Genomic DNA, 21,605 nt, shown 5'->3' with positions numbered 1-21,605 from the left:
GAAGTTTTCACATGATTGTGAATTAAATTTGGATGAAAACTTAATTGAATAGGATCAATATTCTGAATTTAAGGTCCACTCGCTAACTGTTTAAAGGACTTTCAACCACATCTCAGGGTTCATCTTCTTCAGTGCCTGTCGTCAAGGAGACAGCAGGTTTCATCACCTGAAGGAAGTTAAAGAAAGCTCTGCTGAAACCTCGTGAAAGGAAGATCAAGAGGTTCACACAGTGTTCCAGCTAACTGAACAGTTAACATTCAGAAAACATCCAGATAACCCGTGGGGTTCCTCAGGGACGCGTTCTGGGGCCACTTGTTTTTACTCTGCCAGCATCTCTCAGAGGACCAGCTGATGCCCTTTTTAAAGGGTCTTCAGACATTAATGTCTGGATGTCACAGAACGGCTTCCAGCTCAACCAGGATCAACATGAGGTTTCAGTCTCAGCGTCTGAAGATCAGAAAGAAGTCACAAAGTTAAACTCTCAGCGTAGCCTCAGACGCCGAGCTGAACTTTAGGCTCATGTGGTTTTTGTCAACAAATCTGATTTTTAATATTGAAATGTGTCCATTCGTGTGTCTGAGTGACACAGAGAGGCTGATGCAGGTTTTAATATTGATCAGGCTGGACCTCTGTGATGTGTTATCTCATCGACCTTTTGTTTTTCATTCATTTTGTTTTATCTTCCTTTATTCTAGCTTTTATTGAACTCTATTATTAGAATTTTTATCATATCTTTTGAATCTGTTTTATTGTATTTCATTGTCATCATTTGATCTTTTTTTCTTTTAATCTTTTTCACGTATTGTTTTAACCTCGGTTTTATTCTACGGTCGACACTTGTTCTGTCTTATTTTCTGTCAGTCCTCTGTGAAGCACTTTGAACTACACTAAACTGTATGAAATGTGCTGTTCACATACACTTTGATTGATTGATTGATTGATGGTTGTAGCACTGCTGGTTTATCTGATCAGAATATGATGACATTAATAAAACTTGAAGGACATCTTAAAGGGAACAAGCCGAGTCCATCTAATGATTATTTATTATAACCTTTATTTAACAGGGAGGCCGCTGTGAGCAATCTCTCTTTACAAGGAGCCTGATTACAGTACATATAAAACAATAAAAACACTGGAAAGTTACTGCATACATCAACAAATTATGCAACAAACATTTCAAGGACATCAACACAAAGGACATCAGTCCAGAGAAAACACATTCACACTGTTGTGTCAGTCAAAGGATTTAAGTTGATGAACGGAGGTCAGCTTGTTTCAGCTGAAGCTTCTGCAGGTTGTTCCACTTGTGTGGAGCGAAGGATTAAACAGCCAGTTTCCCCATCGTAGAATTAACATGATGGTTTTCAAGGACCCGCTAGTCTTTGGACGTGGTCTGAAACTGATCTGTAGTTAAAAAAAACAGACTCCCAGAAAGTGAAAGACACTGAACGCAGCACATGTTCTTCTCACTGCAGAGCAGGACGCGATCAAAAACCATCTCCAGTCATGAACCAAAGAGCAGAAGAACAAACTGCATGGAGAGGCTTAGCGTCGATGCAGGGGGCTGCATATAAATCCCATCGGCTTCAAAGGTCGACTGAACACTTTGCTCTCTGCAGATTTGCCTTGTTTCTCTAAAAAATGCCAGTTTTTCTTAAAAATGTGGAAACACACTGTGTGTTCTCTAACAGTGACCAGGACAGTCCCTGCAACCCAAACAATGCTGGATTACCACCTGGACAAAGGAGGCGACTGCTGGGGCCCTGGACCCCAGCTGAACCTAAAGGTCCCAAATTCAGCTGTATGTATATGGACATGTGCTCATACAAGGAGTCTGACTGCGGATTAAACGCTGCACTCAATGTACCTTCATAGAAACAAAGGACAGAAAGCTCAGTGAGGACAAAAGACTGAAGAATAAATTAAGTGCAAAAAGGAAACGAACGATAAACAATCGAGTGAGATTTACAGAGTGCACGTATTTCTGCTGATGGTGACAGTGAGTGGTGGTGTGCCTGTTAGAAACTGTTGATTATTGGCTGATAAATGTCCAATCAGCCGTCTGACTGCTAACTGTCCATCAGGCTGACGGCTGCTGGGAACAAACTGTCCCTGTGTCTGGTGGTTTTGGCGCTCAGTGATCTGTGGCGCCAACCAGAGGACAGACGTTGGAACAGGTGGTCTCCAGGATGTGGGGGGTCTGCAGTGATGCTTCCTGCCTGTTCCTCAGTCTGGAGGCGTGTCAGCTCTGTTGGCACCAACGGTGTTCTCAGCAGTCCTTACAGTCCGTCACAGTCCGTTCTTGAGGACCAGCTGATCGACCTCCTGTCTCAGGTGAGGCTGATGAGCGTTGTGTTGTCTGCAGACGGGTCTCCGGAGGAGCAGTCGGTGTAGAGTACAGCAGCAGGGGGGAGAGCACACATCCCTGGGGGGCTCCGGTGCTGATGGTCCAGGTGCTGGATGGGATTTTCCTCCGTCTCGCCTGCTGCTTCTTGTCTGTCAGGACGTTTGTTATCCGCTGACAGGTGGAGGCGGGCACAGTCAGTTTTGAGTGGAGGACTTCTGGGACGATGGTGTTGAACGCCGAGCTGAAGTCCACAAACAGGATCCTTCATTTGTCGCTGGGGGGTCGAGGTGTTGCAGGATGTAGTTAATTTCTTTAAATTGTTCTTCATTCATTTTGTTTTATCTTCCTTTAGTCTAGCTTTTATTGAACTCTATTATTAGAATTTTTATCATTTCTTTTGAATCTGTTTTATTGTATTTCATTGTCATCATTTGATCTTTTTTTTCTTTTAATCTTTCTCACATGGATTTTTAACCTCGGTTTTATTCTACGGTCGACACTTGTTCTGTCTTATTTTCAGTCAGTCCTCTGTGAAGCACTTTGAACTACACTAAACTGTATGAAATGTGCTGTTCACATACAGTTTGACTGACTGACTGATTGATTGATTGATTGATTGGTTGATTGATTAATAGTTGTAGCACTTCTGGTTTATCTGATCAGAATATGATGACATTAATAAAACTTGAAGGACATCTTAAAGGGAACAAGCCGAGTCCATCTAATGATTATTTATTATAACCTTTATTTAACAGGGAGGCCGCTGTGAGCAATCTCTCTTTACAAGGAGCCTGATTACAGTACATATAAAACAATAAAAACACTGGAAAGTTACTGCATACATCAACAAATTATGCAACAAACATTTCAAGGACATCAACACAAAGGACATCAGTCCAGAGAAAACACATTCACACTGTTGTGTCAGTCAAAGGATTTAAGTTGATGAACGGAGGTCAGCTTGTTTCAGCTGAAGCCTCTGCAGGTTGTTCCACTTGTGTGGAGCGAAGGATTAAACAGCCAGTTTCCACGTCTGAACAGTGTTCTGGGTCTGCAAGCACTGCAGCATTGTGGGTAAATCTGTCCCATCATTCCTGCAGCGTCTCCAAATACCCGATAACACGCCAATATCACACCCCATGAAAACAGTCACAAGCAGCTTCTGCTAATGTTAGCAAACTGACGTCACTGATGTTGCTAATGCTAATGCTAACATTAGCCATTATGCCTTATCAGCAGGTGGGTTTCAAACATAGCTGTTCGGTTTATGATTATTACATTTTTGCAGTCAGTATTTTTTTCTAAATTGCATTTTTTGTCTATGAATTCTCTCACAGGCCGTTTACTGTCCAGAGACTGCCCTGATCTGGAGGTCTGATCCTGATCTGGAGGTCTGATCCTGGATCTGTTACATCATTGTGAACATGAAGAGCAGCATCGACAGCAGCAGAGCCACAGGCAGTCGAGTTCTCTGTGATCCACCTGAAAACAAACAGTGTTTACTTTGACCACATGACGTTCTCTGATATGTTCATAGAACTAGAAGTACTACTGTTACTACTAAGTGACATGTGTGCCTGGAGTTTTCTGCTCACATTCCAAAATCAACAAATATCAACTGCAGACCATAAAATTATAATTTAACCCTTCACAGTTTTAACGAACCACATTTTGCTCGTCGGCCTATAAAAACAGCTGCCACGAAGTTTTAAGTGTGAGCAGCATTTTACTGGTGCAGATGGAGCAACTTTGAACCAGTTTGAACTCCTTCGTTACCAGTTAGCTACTTTAGTCCAGTGGTTCTGTGCTGAAACCAAAGCATTTAGAAGTTTCCAGGTGGAATGTGTCTTTGGTGGGACTGGCGGTAACTCAGAGCCTCTGAAACACAATAAATCCATCATGAGATCTGCTGACAGACCACAGAGTCCGACTCACCGCTGTGCAGCAGCAGGTTCTCGGTTACACTCAGTGATCCATTGTGCGGCGCCGGTTCGATCTGCAGCAGTTTGCACATCAGAGGGTAAATGTGGATGCTGTCGAACGGCTCAGACACGAAGTTCTTCTTGAAGTCTGGTCCGAAGGCCCTGAAGATGGTCTTCATGTCCATCTCTCCGTTGTGGTAGCCGTGATCGCCTTTGTTGACGTAGATGATTAATCTCTGTTGGGAAAGAAAAAGATGAAGCATCACAAAAAGTCAGATCTAGTGTCGGTCTGCTGCTGCCTCCCATCACATCCTGTCCTGCTCCTTCACCCCGAGGCTGCTTTGACCTCTGACCTCACTGACGGCTGCTTCTCCTGCCTTCAGATGAAGCTGGAAAGGTCTCCAGAGGTAGATCCGAACACAAGGACCCAAGACACGATCCAGGACCTGTTAGCAAGTTAGCATTATGTGTAATACAGATAGAGTGTCTGTGACTCGGTAGAGTGGTCGTCTGCCAATCAGGAGGTCGGGGGTTTGATCCCTGGCCTCGGCAGTCCACAAGTATCCTTGGGCAAACCCCAAAACTGCCCCTGATGTTGCGCCATCTGTGTGTGAACTCATATGTACGTTGCTTGTGACTAATTGTGTTATTGTAGTTGTAAAACCAAAGTGGATCTGAGAAGACCCCACCATGATCAGACAGCACTGATCGTGAGGGATGATAACAAGTGAGTAATGCTAATGTTAGCTGCCATGGCAACAAACGGGCCAATGCAACAAAACTGTGAAACTGACTGTTAAGGAGTCACATTTTTCATCCATCACTGTGACATCAGGTGGACTCAAGTGGATCAGCCATGTTGTTTCAACCAGCAAGAGAGGAAGAACAGAAAACCTGGATGTATTTAACCAAGGATGGATTATGGATCGTGACCGAGCACAGCGGAGAAGGCTGCTATCGTTATGAGAGGTAAGACAAACAGTTTTGTTTTGAAATTTCGTAAATTAACATGAACGTTTTCAGAGCAATCAGCTGTGAAATCAGAGCTGATCGGGTCTACCTCTCCTGGATCCAGGTCCCAGCTTTCAAATAATACACGGGTCTGGGGGTATATTTTTGGGTCTTTCCGGGTTCCGCCATGACTATTTGGTCCTATGAAGACTTCTACTGTAAAGACTTTGTCGACATGTGAAACTGAAGGCAGAATATACTTGTTGTTCAACCACTAACAGGCGGTGCTGTCATTGCAGAAAAATGAAATTGCCTTTTTGGCATTCTGGTTGTGTACTACCAAACACCAAGGAGGTAAAGTATATATTGATTTCTGGGCAAAAATTACTTTCAACTTCAACTTCAACTTTCCCAAAATGATCCTGTTGTTTAATTTAGCATCACGCCTTGTTTGCTTGCCGGCTTACATTTGGTATTTTTTCAGAGCATCAAACCAGCAGGATCTTGGTGGAAACCGGCATCCGAAGGCATGAATCAAACTGAGAGGATCAAGACTACTTAGACACAATCTTTCAATGACAGTTGAAGGTTAATATTCAGGAAACTTACAGAGTTCAGGTTGTATCCCAGATCTGCGACGACCACGATGGGTGGCAGCCGTTTACTTTTGGCGAGATGGAAGTCCTCAGGAATCTCATCTTTCTTGTAGACCTTCACATTGGGCGCTTTGGACAGAGCGTCATAAACCTCCTGCTCCTTCCCCGGCTTCGGCGTCAGGATACCAAACCCACCGTAGTCAAGGATCTCGAAGCTGGCGGTCCCGAATAAATTCAGATATTTGTTGAGGATGATCTCGTTGACCTGCGGTTTCTTCTTGACGGTGGTCATGCCGTGGTCAGAGGAGATGATGACGTTCAGGCTGTCAGACAGTTGATGGCGAACGATGGCCTCCCTCAGGTAGCCGATGGTGCGGTCAATCTGCTGAATGATCGTCTTCCTGTCCGGGTGGTCCGGCCCCTTACGGTGTCCCACGTTGTCCGGCTCACCGTAGTACAGCGTCACCAGGTCGAAGTCTTCTTCTGAGAACCAGCTCATCACCTTGTCAATGTTCTCACGCCACTCTGTCTCGTTTGCGTCCGGGTGGTCGAACCTCTGCACAAACGCTCGGTTGACCGCCTGGCCGCTGTAGTTGGCCCCTCCACCCGGGTAGAAGAAGGAAGCGGTTTTTAGGCCCTGAAACAACAAGAAACAAGCTGTAAACACAACACTTGTTCATGTCACCTGATGAACTGAAGTTCATTTTTCTCTCTTTTAGCTCCGTCTTATTATCTCTACCAGCTCCTGAGGGACATATCAGGTTATTTAGCTGCTAAACATCCAATTTCAAACTGTGGTTAGGACCTGAGCGCCAACTGGTGCAAGGACCTTATCCTGATGCAAGGAATTCTTATTTTTTCTCCAAATGAATCACATATTTCAGGGTCTAAAGGTGCTCGAAAACTCATGAAAGTATGCACATGTCAGAGGTGGCAAACGTGGTTTTGGATGTTGTACAAAAGCAAAATGACTCAATTGCCCTTTCAGCAAATTTAAATCAAGTCATTCTTGCAGTATGTTTCACATACCTGTACAAAATTTCGTGAGCACATGTAACATCCCAGGTCACCCACTTTGGATTTACAGTGCAAGTTTTCGCTATTTACCTGTATTGTACTTTAACAACCTCCTCCTGGAGAAATGACCAGATGGACTTCAAATCAGGATAGCATGATCTGAAGACCTTAACAGTGAAAAGCTGTTGAGTTTTTGAGCTTCAGTTGGATGGCATGGCCATGGCGAGGTGTCGAATATCTGTCTTCCACCATGAAACAGGAAGTGGTTTGTAACTCAACCTATATATGGTCGAATTTACCTCAAATGTCACATGGTCCTGAAGACAATTACATGCTAATATTCAGTTATAGTCAGATCTGACATCCTGTTTGTGACTCTCAACTCCAATCTTATTGGTTCCTACTGAAGACGTAAATCTTTAGAAACATCATGTAGTTTCCTCAAACAGCTGCTCGCTGCAGTTTTTATCAAACAAACAGGAGGCAAAAGAGCTTTTGTTTGGGACTATTTTCAGCGGCGGATGAATCCACGTTTGGTGCTGTAGAGAGTGCTTGTGGCAGCAGGACGGTGTGTGTGTGTGTGTGTGTGTGTGTGTGTGTGTGTGTGTGTGTGTGTGTGTGTGTGTGTGTGTGTGTGTGTGTGACGGTGTGCTCATGGTTTTCAGTTCACTCACTCAGTTTAGATTTAAGTTTCCTCATTGTTTTAGGACGAGCCGCATTAAACTCTGAGAACTCCTCAGTGAATCTTTGTTGTGTCGCTCATGTTGAAGTCAGTTTCTTTTGGTATCAGTCATCCTGATCGGTGACTCACCTGGTTCTGAGCTGTGATCCATAACGGCTGAACTCCGGTGTCCCACCACTCTGATTTCTTCAGCGTCTGCTTGTAAGGAATTTTTAGGTTCGTCTTGGGGTTAAACATCATGTTGTGGACGACTTCGTGATCCTCCACCCATCTGCCTAACACACAAAACAAGACAGGAGTGTTTTCATTTCCAAATAATACTTCTAAATCTTTAAGAGACACTCAGGCGCTTTTAATTGCTCATATATAAGTTCAGTCCTCTGTGGACGAGATTTAACACCTTCTGTTTGTCTCCTTCAGCGTGTGAGTGACAGCGCCAACATTTCCACCCTGTGACCATTAATAAAACGCTGCTGTGTCTCTTTAATGATTCAATAAACTGTTCATTTTGCCCGATGTCTTCAGACACAAATCACCAACTCTAGGTGGCGCTACAGCACAAATAAAGTTTAACTGATGACGCCAGTGAAGCTCCATCAGCACAGAAGTTTTTAACAGTTGCTTCTAGTTCAGTCAGTCTTGTTGCATCAATATAAAACACAGGAAAGAGGAAAGGAGGACATGAAGAAACAGCCATGAAATACTAAACTTAACATGTTGAATCCTATAAGATTAATGTCAGCAGTCCTTAAAATACTGCAGACTTCTTTTTCAGGAAGCGTTCGTCTTGTTCATGGTTCAGTATTTTTTGCTATGTTGGCAGAAAATGAACCCGAGTACAGAGCAACGCTGTAAAACACCGTCATCACAGGACCTTTGGCATTTCCAGTGAAAGAAAAGGAGGGAAACATGTCCCAGTTATCACAATCCTATCTACTGTGTAATATTCTCAGGTACTTTATTGGTAGACGCTGGTAGTAAAAGTACACGTGCAGTTTTTCCTCATCAGCTTCATTGATTTTTGTCTGAATCTGATGCAGCAACACGTTTCACAGACTGAAAGATGTGGAACGCTCCAAAAACACCTGTTTGGAACCTTCCACAGGTAAACAGGCTGATTGGTCACAGGTGAGAGCATCATGATTGGGTATGAAAGGGGACATCCTGGAAAGACTCAGTCGATCACAGAGGATGGAGCGAGGTTCAATCAATAATCATCAAAAGATTCAGAGAAAGATTCGAAATGATCTCAACCAACGACGGCCGTGAAATCCTGATTCCACCTTCATGTCTGAGAAGTAAAACTCTAATGATGTCAAATATAACGGCAGAACAATCACAGGGGACATTTTACTGCGTTGTGGACTTTTAATACTCGAAGTACATTTTCCTGATTATACTCAGATGATTTTATTGTGACAGAGTATTTTTGCAGTGTTTTTCAGATACCCAGTTTAAAAACTGATCAACTGAATCTGGATCAAAAATTCTGGTTGCTTCAATTCAGATCATAAAATTTGAGATGTGAAATTCAGAGCTGAGCCTTCAGGAAACTGAGGAAAAGCAAAGTGGAATATTCCAAAGACAATCATGGATTCAGAACTTCATGATATTTCAGTCTTTGTCTTATTTGCTTCCATATATTTTCCCTTTGGATTCATCACAGACTCTCTGTCTCCTGATGGACTGGATTACAGTGATCATAGTAGTAGTACTGCAGTTCTGTGTTACCAGTGATGGTGGTGAAGTGTGACGGGGCGGTCATGGTCAGCATCGGGGGGGTGACGTATTTGGCCTTGACCCCGTCCTCTGCCAGCTGGTCCAGATTCGGCGTGTCCACGTCCTGGTCGTAGTCCCACCTGAAGCCATCGAACGAGATGAGCAGCAGCTTGTTCCCCGTCGTGCTCAGCGGCTTGCCGGCAGCGCAGACGGCCGCCGCGACCACCAGGAAGAGCTCCAGCCTCATCTTCATCTTCACACCAGCCGACTGCAGCGTGCACACCTGTACCTCCGTCTCAGTTTAAATATGTGATCGAGGTTCTCCGATAGAGATCTGCTGACCTGCTGTGAAGGACGAGACCTTCGACTGGAAGCAGAGTTCAGACGGATCCTTATCAGAGGTCATTTCACTGATCAGCATCATTGATCTGTGGACCCGCTGATAACTGCTCCATGGTGTGACTCCAGCTACTCTGAGGCGTGTCTGTCCTGGAAACACTCTTGACCACGAACACACAACTACTGGTGGTCCAAATTGACATTTTAACTAGAACCCAGCCTGGACCGCAGGAGCTGGACTGGGACTTCCAGCCTGCAGTGTCAGTTTGGAGTTCAAAAGCCAACAAGTCAAAGCAAAGGAGCAGAAGGTTTCACGATACATGAAGGAATCTTTTGATAGTTTGTGTGTGTGTGTGTGTGTGTGTGTGTGTGTGTGTGTGTGTGTACTTGTTTGCTTTATGGGGGAGAGTTGATTGGTATCATGTCTGTAGTATAAATGTAGATAACACACCAAAGTAAGCAGGTGACACATCACAGTGGACGTGACATGATGACTCTTCACAGCAGGTTTGAGTCCACTGACGAGACGGCTTCTTCTTCGCCTTCACGAAAGACTGTCCAGCAGTTACCCTCGGACGGATTTCCCGGTATCGACCCAGCCTGCCTTCGACCTCGCTGCTCTGCTGCCCCCTGAATCTGAGACTCTGCGAGACTGTTGGTTGTTTGGCGTTCCAAACAAATTCTGAAGCCATTGTTCCCTCTGAACTGAGCACCAAGCCAGCCCGAGTTCTAGGGTCTGGGTTCACGTGGTGCTGCTACGGATCCTGAGAATACACAGTCACTGTGTCCAGGACTTTCAGACACATGCCAGGGTCTTCAGTAGCACCTGTAGTCATCAGGCAGCAGCTCTCAAACAGGAGAAAATGCTTTTCATAACCGAACGTCACTGAAAAAATGCTTCATATTCATATTCATATTGTTGTCATTTGTGCTGTTTAGTCGGATTACTATTTCATAAGCACAGTATATTCATTTGACAGCAGAAAAAACGTAAAAGTTCATCTCATTTTAGAAAGGCAGGAAATGAGTTTCCAAACGCTGAAGACGCCCCAGACGCCCAGACCGGAGACAGATTTGGTCCCCCCACTGTTGACTGCAGCACTTCACTTAGTTACAGTTGTGTGTGAACGTGCGTGTGTGTGCCTGTATGTATGTGTATTTTTGTGTTAAGAAGAAGAAGAAGAAGAAATCCGGAAGCAGAAACAGAAGGGGAATGGAATCTTGAAGGAATACTGGGAACAGAAGGAGAGGGGATAAGAGTCAGGAGGGCACTCCTTACTTATTCAGGTAACACAAGGCTGGCAGGCAGAATATAAGGTGTTTTTTTGTTTTTGTTTTTTCTTCTTCCTTTTCTTTTTCACGGTATCATTTAAACATCCACGTTTAGCAGAATACGTAATTGACATGATGTTGCACTCTTGGACAGTAGGTGGCGGTATGCACCTTTCAGCTGTTTGCGATCCGCCAAAAATTGGAGAGAAGAAGAAGAAGAATTAAGCAGAAGAAGAAGAAGAAGAAGAAGAAGAAGAAGAATCCGGAAGCAGTTTCATGACACTACTACTTCCGGTGGTGAGGAGTTTCTGTCGCTCACGTTGTGATGTGAAGTCCTTGGTTGATTTTTCAGTCCAAATACAATAAAAATCTTGAAATTCACGAATTATTCGGTGTGCTTGATCTGTCCGGATATTCTCCGTCTGTCTGCCGGTGCGGACCCGGATTCTCAGCGCCGGTAAGTCGCTAAAGATGTTACATCTCAGGTAACCTCTGTTGCGTTCTGTCGGTAGATAGACGGAGACTCCCAACTGAGTTCGCTCACGGACGCGTAGCCCCAGGTGGTTTAGACGATCTATCCCGCCGGATTATATTTCACGTTAGGCGATTGGTAACATACTAGTATAAGTATTATAGGAAAGGGTTGTGATCATTATTAGTCCTATCATTTGTTGATATTATTGTTACCAGTGATGGGCAAAGATACAGATAAAAGTATTTCAAAACACTAATGCAAAATACCCAGCACTGTAACTGTTAGAAATAGATACAGTTACTGCTGTGCATCTTGTAGCCTTATTTTCTAACCGTTTCATAATTACTTTACCATAATTTCTAGCTGTTTCATAAATGCACAGTTAATGTTGTGCACTTATAGGCTGTTTTAATGCTGGGTACTTCGCATTGTATTTGGGAATACTTTTAGATGTATCTTTGCCCATCCCTGATTACTAGGCCTACAACAACAACAACAACAACTACTACTACTACTACAACTACTACCACAGATACTGAACGAAGGATACAGTACATCGTACTACCAAACCAGAGGCATGGCGAACTCAAGAGTATCTGTGATGTGACGTTAACTGACCGGAAACGGAAAGAGGATTTATCCACCACTTGTTAAAACGTAACGACAAAGTCAATTCATAGGCTAATGGTCATACTGTAGGTGTATTTGAAACAATATGTCACTAATTATATGTCAAATACACTTGTACGTAACAAAAAACTAACATAAAAAAAGATAACTAGCTCCGTTATATGTCGGTGGGCTCGATAGTCTGGCTAGCGGGAGAGTGCCGACCGGGGATAGTCCCGCGTTGGGGTAGACAATCAGGGAATCGTTCTGTCGGTTAGCAAACGTTAGCCGTGCTGAATGTGACGCTGAGCATACGCATAAGTTAGCAGCATTAACACGTAGTGTTTTAACACATTAACAGGTGTGTTTAATAGTTATGTGTAGGATGTATTTTGCAGCGTCCCGGTTTGCTACAATTCAGATTAGTGTAATGAAGGTTACACCAGACTTCATCTACAAAATGTGACATTTCAGAGTTTCTTGCTCACCAGAAAGCTGTAGAGGATTAACCAAGTGCATTTGCGGCATTATAAAAATCAGCAGGGGTCACCTTTTACGTCGGCATACATGTGTTAACACTCAGAACATCTTAAATCAAGTTATTTACATAATTTAACACTATAACACCTGCTTAGTCCTGTGACCTCCTCGTCGCGGCAAATCGACTTGGAGGTTGTAGATGTGATATTTGGTTGGAGAGGACTGGTCTGAATGACTTGCCTGGTGATAAACCATCGAACTGGCCTTGAAGAGTTTAATGTAAATGTCTGTTACGTTCCATCAGCGTGTGCACAGGTTGGTAAAGTCCAAAATGGGCAGTTTTTTCAAGGGAGTTTGCTTAAATAGTCAACGGAAAGGCAGGGGTTTGATGTGTGTTTCTGTGTATTTTGGGGCCCATCAGAGTGCAGGACATACTATGGTCTAACTCAGTTGTCAGTAAGGATGTCCTTAATTTCAGACACTCTGTGTGTGCCGTCCACTGGAAAAGGGAAATGATTGATCCATTAATGCTTCAGTTAATCGAAGACATTTTGAAAACAAGGTCTGGACAATGATTCTGCAGTTTGTTTTATTCAGTGGGCTCAAAATTCATCTGCTGTTCTACGAAACATTTGGGGTCACTTAAAGTGAAACTAATTATTTTTGAGACAGTAATTCAGTTGTTGAGGAGTTCTGACATGTTTGACTTCTGCAGTCAAATCAGTAATAAAACCTTTAACTGCTGTCACACAGCCTAAACCTCAGAATCTCCTGTGGTTTGCTTCAGGAATGTCGTCATTGTGGAGCCTGAGACCAGTGCTGACATCACTGTTTCAAGGTAAGTCTGCACATCTGCACACCTGAGTCTGCTTCAGGTGCAGAATTCATCAGGTAGTTTAATGTGCACAGGCAGCAGGTTGGCTGAGGGACTGCATGCTGGTCTGTCCCGGCTGAGGCGGACGAGAGGCTGCTGTGTCGTCTCTGAACCTTCTTCTTCAAGAATAACCTTCAAGAATTCAAACTTTTACTTAACTAGATAAATGTCAGTGGTCACGGTGGTCAGAGCTAATGCTAACCAGCCATGGGCGACTTTAAAGGTCTGTGGGGTTTATGTGCATTTTGATGAGGGTAGAAGTTACCTGAGTGAAATGAGCGTCACCTGATTACCTGCTTCTCTTTCCAGCCCCTGAAATAAAACCCTGCACACCACCTCAGAATCAGTGGTATCGATCAATACATGTGATCAAGATCTGAATTATTTGTAAGTTTTGTATTAGAATTTTGTTTCTTTGCACTTTTAACTTGTGACCTTCTTGTGACCTCTACAGCATCCCAGCATGCCTCTGCGTGGACGTGTCCCGTCCTCTCCAGGACGATGGCCACCCTCAACCAGATGCACCGCCAGGGGAAGCCCAAACTGCCTCCTAAGTCCATCGGCGCCACGTTCGGCCGTCCCCAGCTGAAGGCGTTGGTCCTGAAGACCATGATCCGAAAGCCCAAGAAGCCCAACTCTGCCAACAGGAAGTGCGCTCGAGTGCGCCTGTCTAACGGGAAGGAGGCGGTGGCGTTCATCCCCGGGGAGGGTCACAACCTGCAGGAGCACAACGTGGTGCTGGTGGAGGGCGGGAGGACGCAGGACCTGCCCGGAGTCAAACTCAAAGTGGTCAGAGGCAAATATGACTGTGCCCACGTGGTGAAGAAGAAACAGTAGACTGAGAGACGGACGTCGGCGTGATGGAAATGTGTGTTTGCTCGCTGTTTAATAAATACTTGTGCTCTTCATTACTCCATCATGTGGGTGACTGTCTCGAAAGTGAAGTCCGGTTTTCAGTATAGATGCGGGTACAGACGTCAGAGACACTGCAGGGCCAAAAGTATGTCGACGCCTGAATAATCCACCCATGTGTGTCATTGAACGTGTGGTTCAGACATCACTGATGTGCTGCTCAGCCTCCACGTCTGCTTCCTGCAGACACCAGAGCATCAGTGAGGTCCAGCATCAGGACTGGCTCACTGTCAGTGTTCCTGTTCATCCCAGAGGTGATGGATGGAGTTCAGGTCAGGGTCTGTGCAGACCAGCAAGACTCTTCCACACCAAACTGGGAGAATAGGCAGTGTCATGTTGAATGAAACTCTGGTTGTATCATGTATCCAGAAGTTCAACATAGAGTATTTGTGTCTGATTTCCTTTATTGTCTTTATTAAATTGCAATGCGTCATGATTCATAGTTTGTTTCACAGCTGACAGGATTTAGATTTCAGTAGCATGATGACAAATTCATTCACAAATAATTCAAGTTAAAAATGAACCGAATGAAGATCTTGTTTTACACATTTGCCTGATGTAAAGCAGAACAGTGGAACACCACCATCGGGGAGTTTAAATGTGATTATTTTACATTTGATTTAGCAAACACGTACATACATATGTAAAAGTATTGATGAATATTCTTATTGAGATATTTTTTTCCGGCAGATCACCCAGTGACACTGTTTGACTCGCCTGAGAAAATAACCCCACCAGAGAGTTTAAAACATACTGAAGTCAGACTAAAAAAGCTGAAATAAACCAGCTATCAGAACTTTAAGCTCTTTTATGAAGGCCTGAGACTGTAGTCAGCTTGAGTTCATGTCAGTGGACACATGAAAGGATCGTAACATCCACAGAAACTTCTTGAACCACTTGTTTTCTCACCTGAATGTGGCAGACAGACTGTTGGCCACCGTCCTCCTCCGTCAGTGTTGTTGTAGTTCCTCTTCCGGCCGGCGGTGGCAGCACTGAGCGCAGCGCTGAGCGGCTGCTGAGCGAAGAAGACCAATTCACCTGTTTTAGTCGGACTAACTTGCGTTTTGGGTATTTTACGTCTTGACACCGACGTTAATTGTTCTGTCGAGCCGTTGAGGAGCTGCTGTTACGCTTCTTCAAAACTGACTCTAAGAACAACTGAACGACCGTTTAACGACAGAAACGTGTGTTTTGCCGGAGCAGCCGTGTTCCATGTGTGACGCCGGTATTCGAGCTAGCAGGCGCAGTTAGCATCACGCTAGGCAAAAGACACGCAGCCGTCTGCTCCTGGACCGTTTCCACACCGGACAGGCGTCAGTCTCGGACCGTTTGGCGCCTCGGTTTGTCCTCCATCCACAGAGAACCGAGGTGACGTTACGTGTTTGTGTGTTTATGTGAACGTTTCCGCGTTGGTTTACCGTTAGCAATTAGTGTCAGCAGTTTGTCTTTCGGCTATTCCAACATAAAGCTGTACGCCCACCAAGGCAGCTCTGAACTTCACACCCGAGAGCTCAGCCCTCAGACCCATCCAGCACTGCTGGGATGTGGACTGCAACAGGCCTTAAGAAACTGTTTATTGTGGAATATAATTCTTCCACGTTGATAAAACCTCCAAATTACCAGAAAAAAACAAAGATGTGTCCTCAGTGGAAGCTGCAGCTCTGATCAGGACATGACTGTGAAGTGCTGACTGATGTCCATCTGTCTTTGTCCCAGAGGCCTTGAGGAGACGTGGACGTCCTCAGGAGGAGCAGAGCATGAGGAGATGAATGGAGTGAAAGTGGAAGAAGAACCAGGAGGAGGGGGCTGTCAGCAGCTTCCTGCTGGAGGTCAGGGGTTATGTCTTTGACTGCGTCCTCGCTAACATGGCTCATTTTTAAAAGGTTGTTTGTGTCTGAAAACAATGTGTCCACACGTTTGAGTTTATGTAAATATCTGTTCACACCAAAACTACAGGTCGAAAAAATAAAACACCACGTTTTCTTTGAGGTGGAGCACGTTCTCAGGATTCTGTCACCTGTGGACAGAGACAGGCTAGCTGTTTCCCCCTGCTTCCAGTCTTTATGCTAAGCTAAGATAAGCTAACCAGCTGCTGGATGGAGCCTCACTGTACAGACATTTGAGTGGAATCAGTCTGAACATCAGACTCTTAGCAAGAAAGAGAATAAATTTCCCCAAATGTTGAATTTGTGTCTTTAAGGATGTGACAGGTTATGTTGTCTTTGAGATATTAACGTCAGTATGATTTCCTACAGGAAATGTCCCCGACATCGAGACACCAGGAGAACCTGCATCGAAGCCGAGCAGCCGTCGGTCAAAACGCCGTCACTGCTGCTCGGTGTGCGGCAGAGAGTTTTCTCGTCCGTCTCGGCTGGCGGACCACGTGGCCACGCACTCTGGAGACAAACCGCACAGCTGCTCCGTGTGCGGGAAGCGCTTCACAAAGAAGATAAACGTGGTGGTGCACCAGCGGGTTCACACCGGAGAGAAGCCGTACTCCTGCCCGGACTGTGGGGTCAGCTACGCCCAGCCAGGCTGCCTGCGGAGGCACCGGCTCCGCCACGCGGCCGAGAAGCCGCACCGCTGCTCGGTGTGCGGCCGCGGCTTCATTCAGCGACGGCATCTCGTGCAACACGAGCGAACGCACACCGGAGAGAGGCCGTTCTCCTGCCCGCTGTGCCCCAAACGCTTCGCCTCCAGGACGGGCCTCACAGACCACCAGAGGAGCCACGCAGAGGAGAACCTCCACTCCTGCTCCTTCTGCGAGAAGGTTTTCTCCACGCCGTCGTCCTTCAGAGATCACGTGAGGCTCCACACGGGACAGAAGCCTCACCGCTGCTCGCTGTGCTGCAAGAGCTTCAACCGGCCGGGCCTGCTGCGCAAACACCTGCAGAAACATGCGGAGGAAAGAGGCGTGGTCAGAGCCGAAGGTGCAGCGAGCAAGGTGAGCGGCAGGGGTCACTCCTGTTCATCCATTCATCCACCTTCATGAATGTGTCAGCGTGTAGAAGTGTGTGTGTTTGAGAGTAACTTAGTACGAAGTCTGCATCAGTGACTGACTCAGTGTCACATTTTCACACAGTCGCCTGCAGGTAGTCCTCAGGTGTAGGCGACTTTAATCATCTCTAAGCTTTATGCATCAGCTCCTAACAGGTCACACTGAATGATCCATGCTGTTACTGATCAGAGCTCGGTTACTAAATGAAATGATCACACGTCTGAAACATCAGGAGGAAACGCCTCATCGCTGCTTCCTGTGCCACAAAGATTTCTCCGCTGCCGACAAGCTGCAGCAGCACCAGCAGCTCCACCAGACGCCGCTGCAGTTCGTGTGCGACACCTGCGGCCGAGGTTTCACCCGAGCGTCCCGGCTGAGGGAACACGTGAGGTCTCACACCGGAGAGAGACCGTTCCAGTGCGCCGTCTGCGGCGAGCGGTTCTCCATGCAGAGAGTGTTCCGGAAGCACCAGGAGATCCACGTCAGGGAGGGAGGCCACGCCGGCATGACGGCACACGGCACCTCCACGCTCCAGGTGAGGAGCTCAGTGAGTGTCTGATGATGCATCACAGCAGAGAGGAGGTGATGAGTTTGTGAAAAATGTTCTGATGAAGGTTTCTGTTCCAGACTCTTAAATTCGAGGATTTGCTGAGTTCACCGACTGAAATCTGTGATCGCTCACAGTTTAACTCCTTGCTGATGTTCTCTGTGACAGAACCATCATGAGCCGCTCGGGGATGGCGGCGTGGAGGCGGGTTCTGCAGGGAGCTGCAGCGTGAACGGGCTGCAGGAGCTGCCGGTCGACCACAGAAACGATGACGATGACGACACTGCCGAAGAAGAAACGATGCATTCACTGACCGGTGATGTTCGTACAGGTGCGCACAGTCACGTTTATTTGAATCTCACGTGTGTTTCTAACCTTCTCAGAGCCACGGCTGCACACTTTATGATTGAACTCTTTACTTTCAGTTAACTTTAGTTTAATGACTTTGGAGCGAACAAGGCCTCGTTAAAGCTCGCGCTGACCCTGAACTTTGTTCCTGTGCTCGTATTTGTAGACGGGGGTCCCGACGGCGTGAAGAAGCTCCTCAGCTGCTCCGTCTGTGGGAAGAGCTACCCGAGGCCATCCGGACTCAAAGAGCACTTCAAGGTCCACGAGACGGACAAGCTGCACTGCTGCTCGGTCTGCGCCAAGACTTTCACCACCTCCACCAACCTGAGAGCCCACGAGAAGATCCACATGGTCAGCAAACCTCACGCCTGCAGCATCTGCCCCAGGAGCTTCCTGAAGCCCTGCCTGCTCCGCAAACACATGAGGATCCACATCAGGGACGGGCTCATCGCAGACCCCGCAGACAAGGTGAGACCAGAGTCCTGGAGCAGGACTCAAGGTTCCTGTTAGGCGCTGTGAACACAGCTGATTCTGTTCTAGGAGAAGTTAAAAACAAAAAGACGGTTTGTGTCAGCTGAGCCTCAGAACAGGCTGCAGGTGAGGGAAGAAGAGTCTGGACCATGATGAGCTGATGTCTTCTGTTTCAGGAGTTCTGGTTCAACATGAAGACGGAGGAGAAGGGAGAGATGATGATGATGATGGTGATGGATGAGGAGGAAGAAGAAGGTCTGAAGGAGCAGGTATGTTTTCATTGTCATGTGATCAGAAGCTCCAGAAGAGCTTCTAAATGGACCTCGAGGTGAGATAGTTTGTCATCTGTCTCATGATGTCTTCAGGACTCAGAGGACCTTTCCACCAACACAGAGTCCTTCATCACTAAGTCCAGACCTCTGCCTGGTTACCATGGTGACCAGGACGGCTTGCTGTCGACAGAGGACCCAGGAGAAGAAAAGGACGGAGACGTCAGTGGGCTGATCAACTCTGACGGAGAGGAAGAGGATTGGAGGCCGGCGCTCATCGGTGAGTCTTGATTCTGAAAGTCAGAAGAGACTAATCGAGCTCTGATCTGCTGTTTGACGGCGTCCACAGCTGCTGAGGTCACAAAGCTGATCTCAGATCAGCAGAGCTTTATCTGTCCATCACTGAGATCTGAACTGTTTAACGTCCAGCTGCTGAAGTCTGAGGACGAACACCGCAGACAGAGACACGAGTCCTCAGTCATGTCTCAGTCTGACCGTCAGTATGAAGAGATTCTTAGATTTCCTTCATTCGTCTTTGTTCTGAGACTTTATCCTCATGTGTCACGTTTCATTCTGCAGCTGCAGGGACGTTTATGTCTGCATAGACAGGACAGTGTTGTTGGACAGTGCGTCCTCTGCAGAGTCCGTCCATGTGACAGCAGAACGTTCAGCTGGAGGACGCCGTGCATCAACATCAAGCCTGCAAACTGTCACTGACCAGCCGAACACACAAAAACTAAAGAAACCAAACGTCTCTCTCCTCTGACAGAACAAGATGGCCGCTCAGACGTCCAGGCAGGCGGTGGCGACCGAAAAAGGAAGCACGTCTGTCCCGTTTGCGGTCGAGACTGCTTCAAGGCGTCAGCGCTGCAGAAACACCTGAGGATCCACTCGGGCGAGCGTCCGTTTCAGTGCCCCACCTGCAGGAAGAGCTTCACCCAGCAGGTCCACCTGACGGAGCACCAGAGGATCCACACCGGGGAGAAGCCCTACACCTGCACCGACTGCGGCAAGAGCTTCACCTTCTCCAGCGCCCTGCGCCGACACCAGCGGCTGCACGCCGACGCCCGGCCGTACCAGTGCTCCGTCTGCCAGAAGACCTTCAAACAGCAGAGCTCGCTCAAGAGCCACCAGCTGACGCACTCCGGCGTCCGCTACCAGTGTCCGCTGTGCAGCAAGAGCTTCAGCCGCGCCCTGGAGCTCACCTACCACGTGGACGTCCACTCCGACGCCCGGCCGTACTTCTGCGACATCTGCAAGAAGAACCTGAGCGGAGCCCGGATCTTCCGCAACCACATGAAGAAACACGAGTCGGCGAACTCGCCGCTGTCGCTGCTGCCGCCGCCACGGGCGGGACCGGAGGACGGCGAGGCCATTTCAGATGTCTGACAGCGAGGAATCCACAGGTGCACGTCACCTCTTCAGTCAGGTGCTGTTTGGTACTCAGTCCATTCATAACGTGGTCTTAATAAACACACTCTTCCTCTCTGTCCTCCTCTTCAGCTTCCTGCCTGGTAGATGATGAAGATGCTCCTCTCAGACCCTGTTGGAGACTCAGGTCAGCAGCTGGCTGTGGGACACAAGTCTCTGTGGTCGTCTCTGACAGGTGAGTTTGTGACAGACCAGATCTGGACTGACTCTCCTCTCATGCTGCCCTGCTCAAAGGCAGCGGCAGAGACACTTGAACCAGCTTGTTGATGTTGAGGAACAATCTGGATTCTTGTATTTCCTGTTTGGACCGAGTCGTCTTCGGTCGTCCTGCTGCTTTCAGACCATCGTCCTCTCTCAGCGGAGTCTCCGTCAGGCTGAAGGTGGTTTTTGTGAAGTCCTGGACCAGCAGCAGACTGCAGTGCTCTGAATGATCGGCAGAATCCTCAGCAGAGAAGACAGAGGACGAGGACAAGGACGAGTGTGCGAGTGTGTTCAGCTTTATGAACTGTTCAGCTGGACTAGCTCATCTGTTAGCATTAGCTTGAGCCACGTTGATGTGCTCTTTACTGTTTCCAGGTCAGCTAATGGATGACTGATAAACTCACCTGTCCGTCTGTGGATGTGGAGACAGATCGTCCTCATCGTTAGCTTCAGTATCATGGAGTCACGTCTTCTTTCGTCCTTCAGTTTGATGTTTCTCTGCAGGTGATGGGACGTCGGTGGCTTTACGGCGTCCTTTGACTCCGTTCAGTCGCTGTCCTTTGAAACAACTGGACACTCGCGTCCCTGCGTACCTGTACCTGTAAAGGCCTGACTCATCCTCAGCCAATCGTGTGTGACTCTCTGTGATTGACAGGTCAGAGTGTTTTAAAAGCAGCATCAGTGAAAAACTGGAGATCATTTCCACAAACGGTTCAGTCCAAAGTCACATGATGAATTGATTCGGTGCCTTGCTCAAGGACACTTTGGTTGATCAGTTCATACAGTTTGAGTCGTTCTGCTGCTGCTCAGTGTGTCAGTGTGCAAATCATCAACCTGTAACCAAAGTATGACTTCAGTGATTTACAGTAGAAATCAGTGAAATCTGAATAAAGAGACACGAAACGTCGTCCTGAAACTGTCTCAGTGTCCTCGTTGTCTTTAGTTCGTTCTCTGTCCATCATGAACAGGAAGAGTTGACAAAACAAAAGGTTTCATCAGTTTGTTGAAGTGTCCGAACAACAAGACGAAATAATGAAACTAATGTAATGGATCCGAAGTCAAAGTGTTTCAAATGTGAGGAAATTTTCGTTTCAGCCTCTCGTTCCTGTGTCACACCAGCAGGGGGCGCCAGCAGGCAGCAGCAG

At 46.7% G+C, this 21,605-nt stretch overlaps 3 protein-coding genes across 5 annotated transcripts; 2 read left to right on the top strand and 1 right to left on the bottom strand.

Annotated features, from left to right (window-relative positions):
- Positions 1 to 2,269: 2,269 nt before the first annotated feature.
- Positions 2,270 to 9,522, bottom strand: LOC143324743 (ectonucleotide pyrophosphatase/phosphodiesterase family member 7). Its single transcript, XM_076737457.1, has 6 exons — positions 9,247 to 9,522; positions 7,645 to 7,790; positions 5,830 to 6,453; positions 4,283 to 4,505; positions 3,760 to 3,829; positions 2,270 to 2,588 (listed from the first exon to the last, which is right to left on the bottom strand). The coding sequence occupies exons 1-6, from the start codon at positions 9,485 to 9,487 to the stop codon at positions 2,270 to 2,272; spliced, it is 1,623 nt and encodes a 540-aa protein (XP_076593572.1). The 5' UTR covers positions 9,488 to 9,522.
- Positions 9,523 to 11,115: 1,593 nt separating this feature from the next.
- Positions 11,116 to 14,194, top strand: mrps12 (mitochondrial ribosomal protein S12). 2 transcript variants are annotated; one of them, XM_076737373.1, is made up of 3 exons: positions 11,116 to 11,302; positions 13,197 to 13,247; positions 13,738 to 14,194. In XM_076737373.1, the coding sequence occupies exons 2-3, from the start codon at positions 13,199 to 13,201 to the stop codon at positions 14,118 to 14,120; spliced, it is 432 nt and encodes a 143-aa protein (XP_076593488.1). In that variant the 5' UTR covers positions 11,116 to 11,302; positions 13,197 to 13,198; the 3' UTR covers positions 14,121 to 14,194. The 2 variants fall into 2 exon arrangements, with proteins under 2 accessions (XP_076593488.1, XP_076593490.1); XM_076737375.1 differs by having other exon boundaries at positions 13,163 to 13,247.
- Positions 14,195 to 15,195: 1,001 nt separating this feature from the next.
- LOC143325008 (uncharacterized) lies at positions 15,196 to 21,380 on the top strand. 2 transcript variants are annotated; one of them, XM_076737856.1, is made up of 10 exons: positions 15,196 to 15,563; positions 15,912 to 16,024; positions 16,451 to 17,139; positions 17,426 to 17,728; positions 17,909 to 18,071; positions 18,255 to 18,556; positions 18,736 to 18,828; positions 18,925 to 19,108; positions 19,598 to 20,234; positions 20,332 to 21,380. In XM_076737856.1, the coding sequence occupies exons 2-9, from the start codon at positions 15,961 to 15,963 to the stop codon at positions 20,215 to 20,217; spliced, it is 2,418 nt and encodes an 805-aa protein (XP_076593971.1). In that variant the 5' UTR covers positions 15,196 to 15,563; positions 15,912 to 15,960; the 3' UTR covers positions 20,218 to 20,234; positions 20,332 to 21,380. The 2 variants fall into 2 exon arrangements, with proteins under 2 accessions (XP_076593971.1, XP_076593970.1); XM_076737855.1 differs by having other exon boundaries at positions 19,598 to 21,379.
- The last annotated feature ends 225 nt before the right edge of the window (positions 21,381 to 21,605 follow it).

This window comes from Chaetodon auriga, chromosome 8 (genome assembly GCF_051107435.1).
Source record: "Chaetodon auriga isolate fChaAug3 chromosome 8, fChaAug3.hap1, whole genome shotgun sequence".
In the NCBI taxonomy this organism is placed as follows: Eukaryota; Metazoa; Chordata; class Actinopteri; order Chaetodontiformes; family Chaetodontidae; genus Chaetodon; species Chaetodon auriga.
The sequence above is the reverse complement of the archived record's forward strand: the minus strand, read 5'-3'. Positions and strand labels throughout refer to the sequence as shown.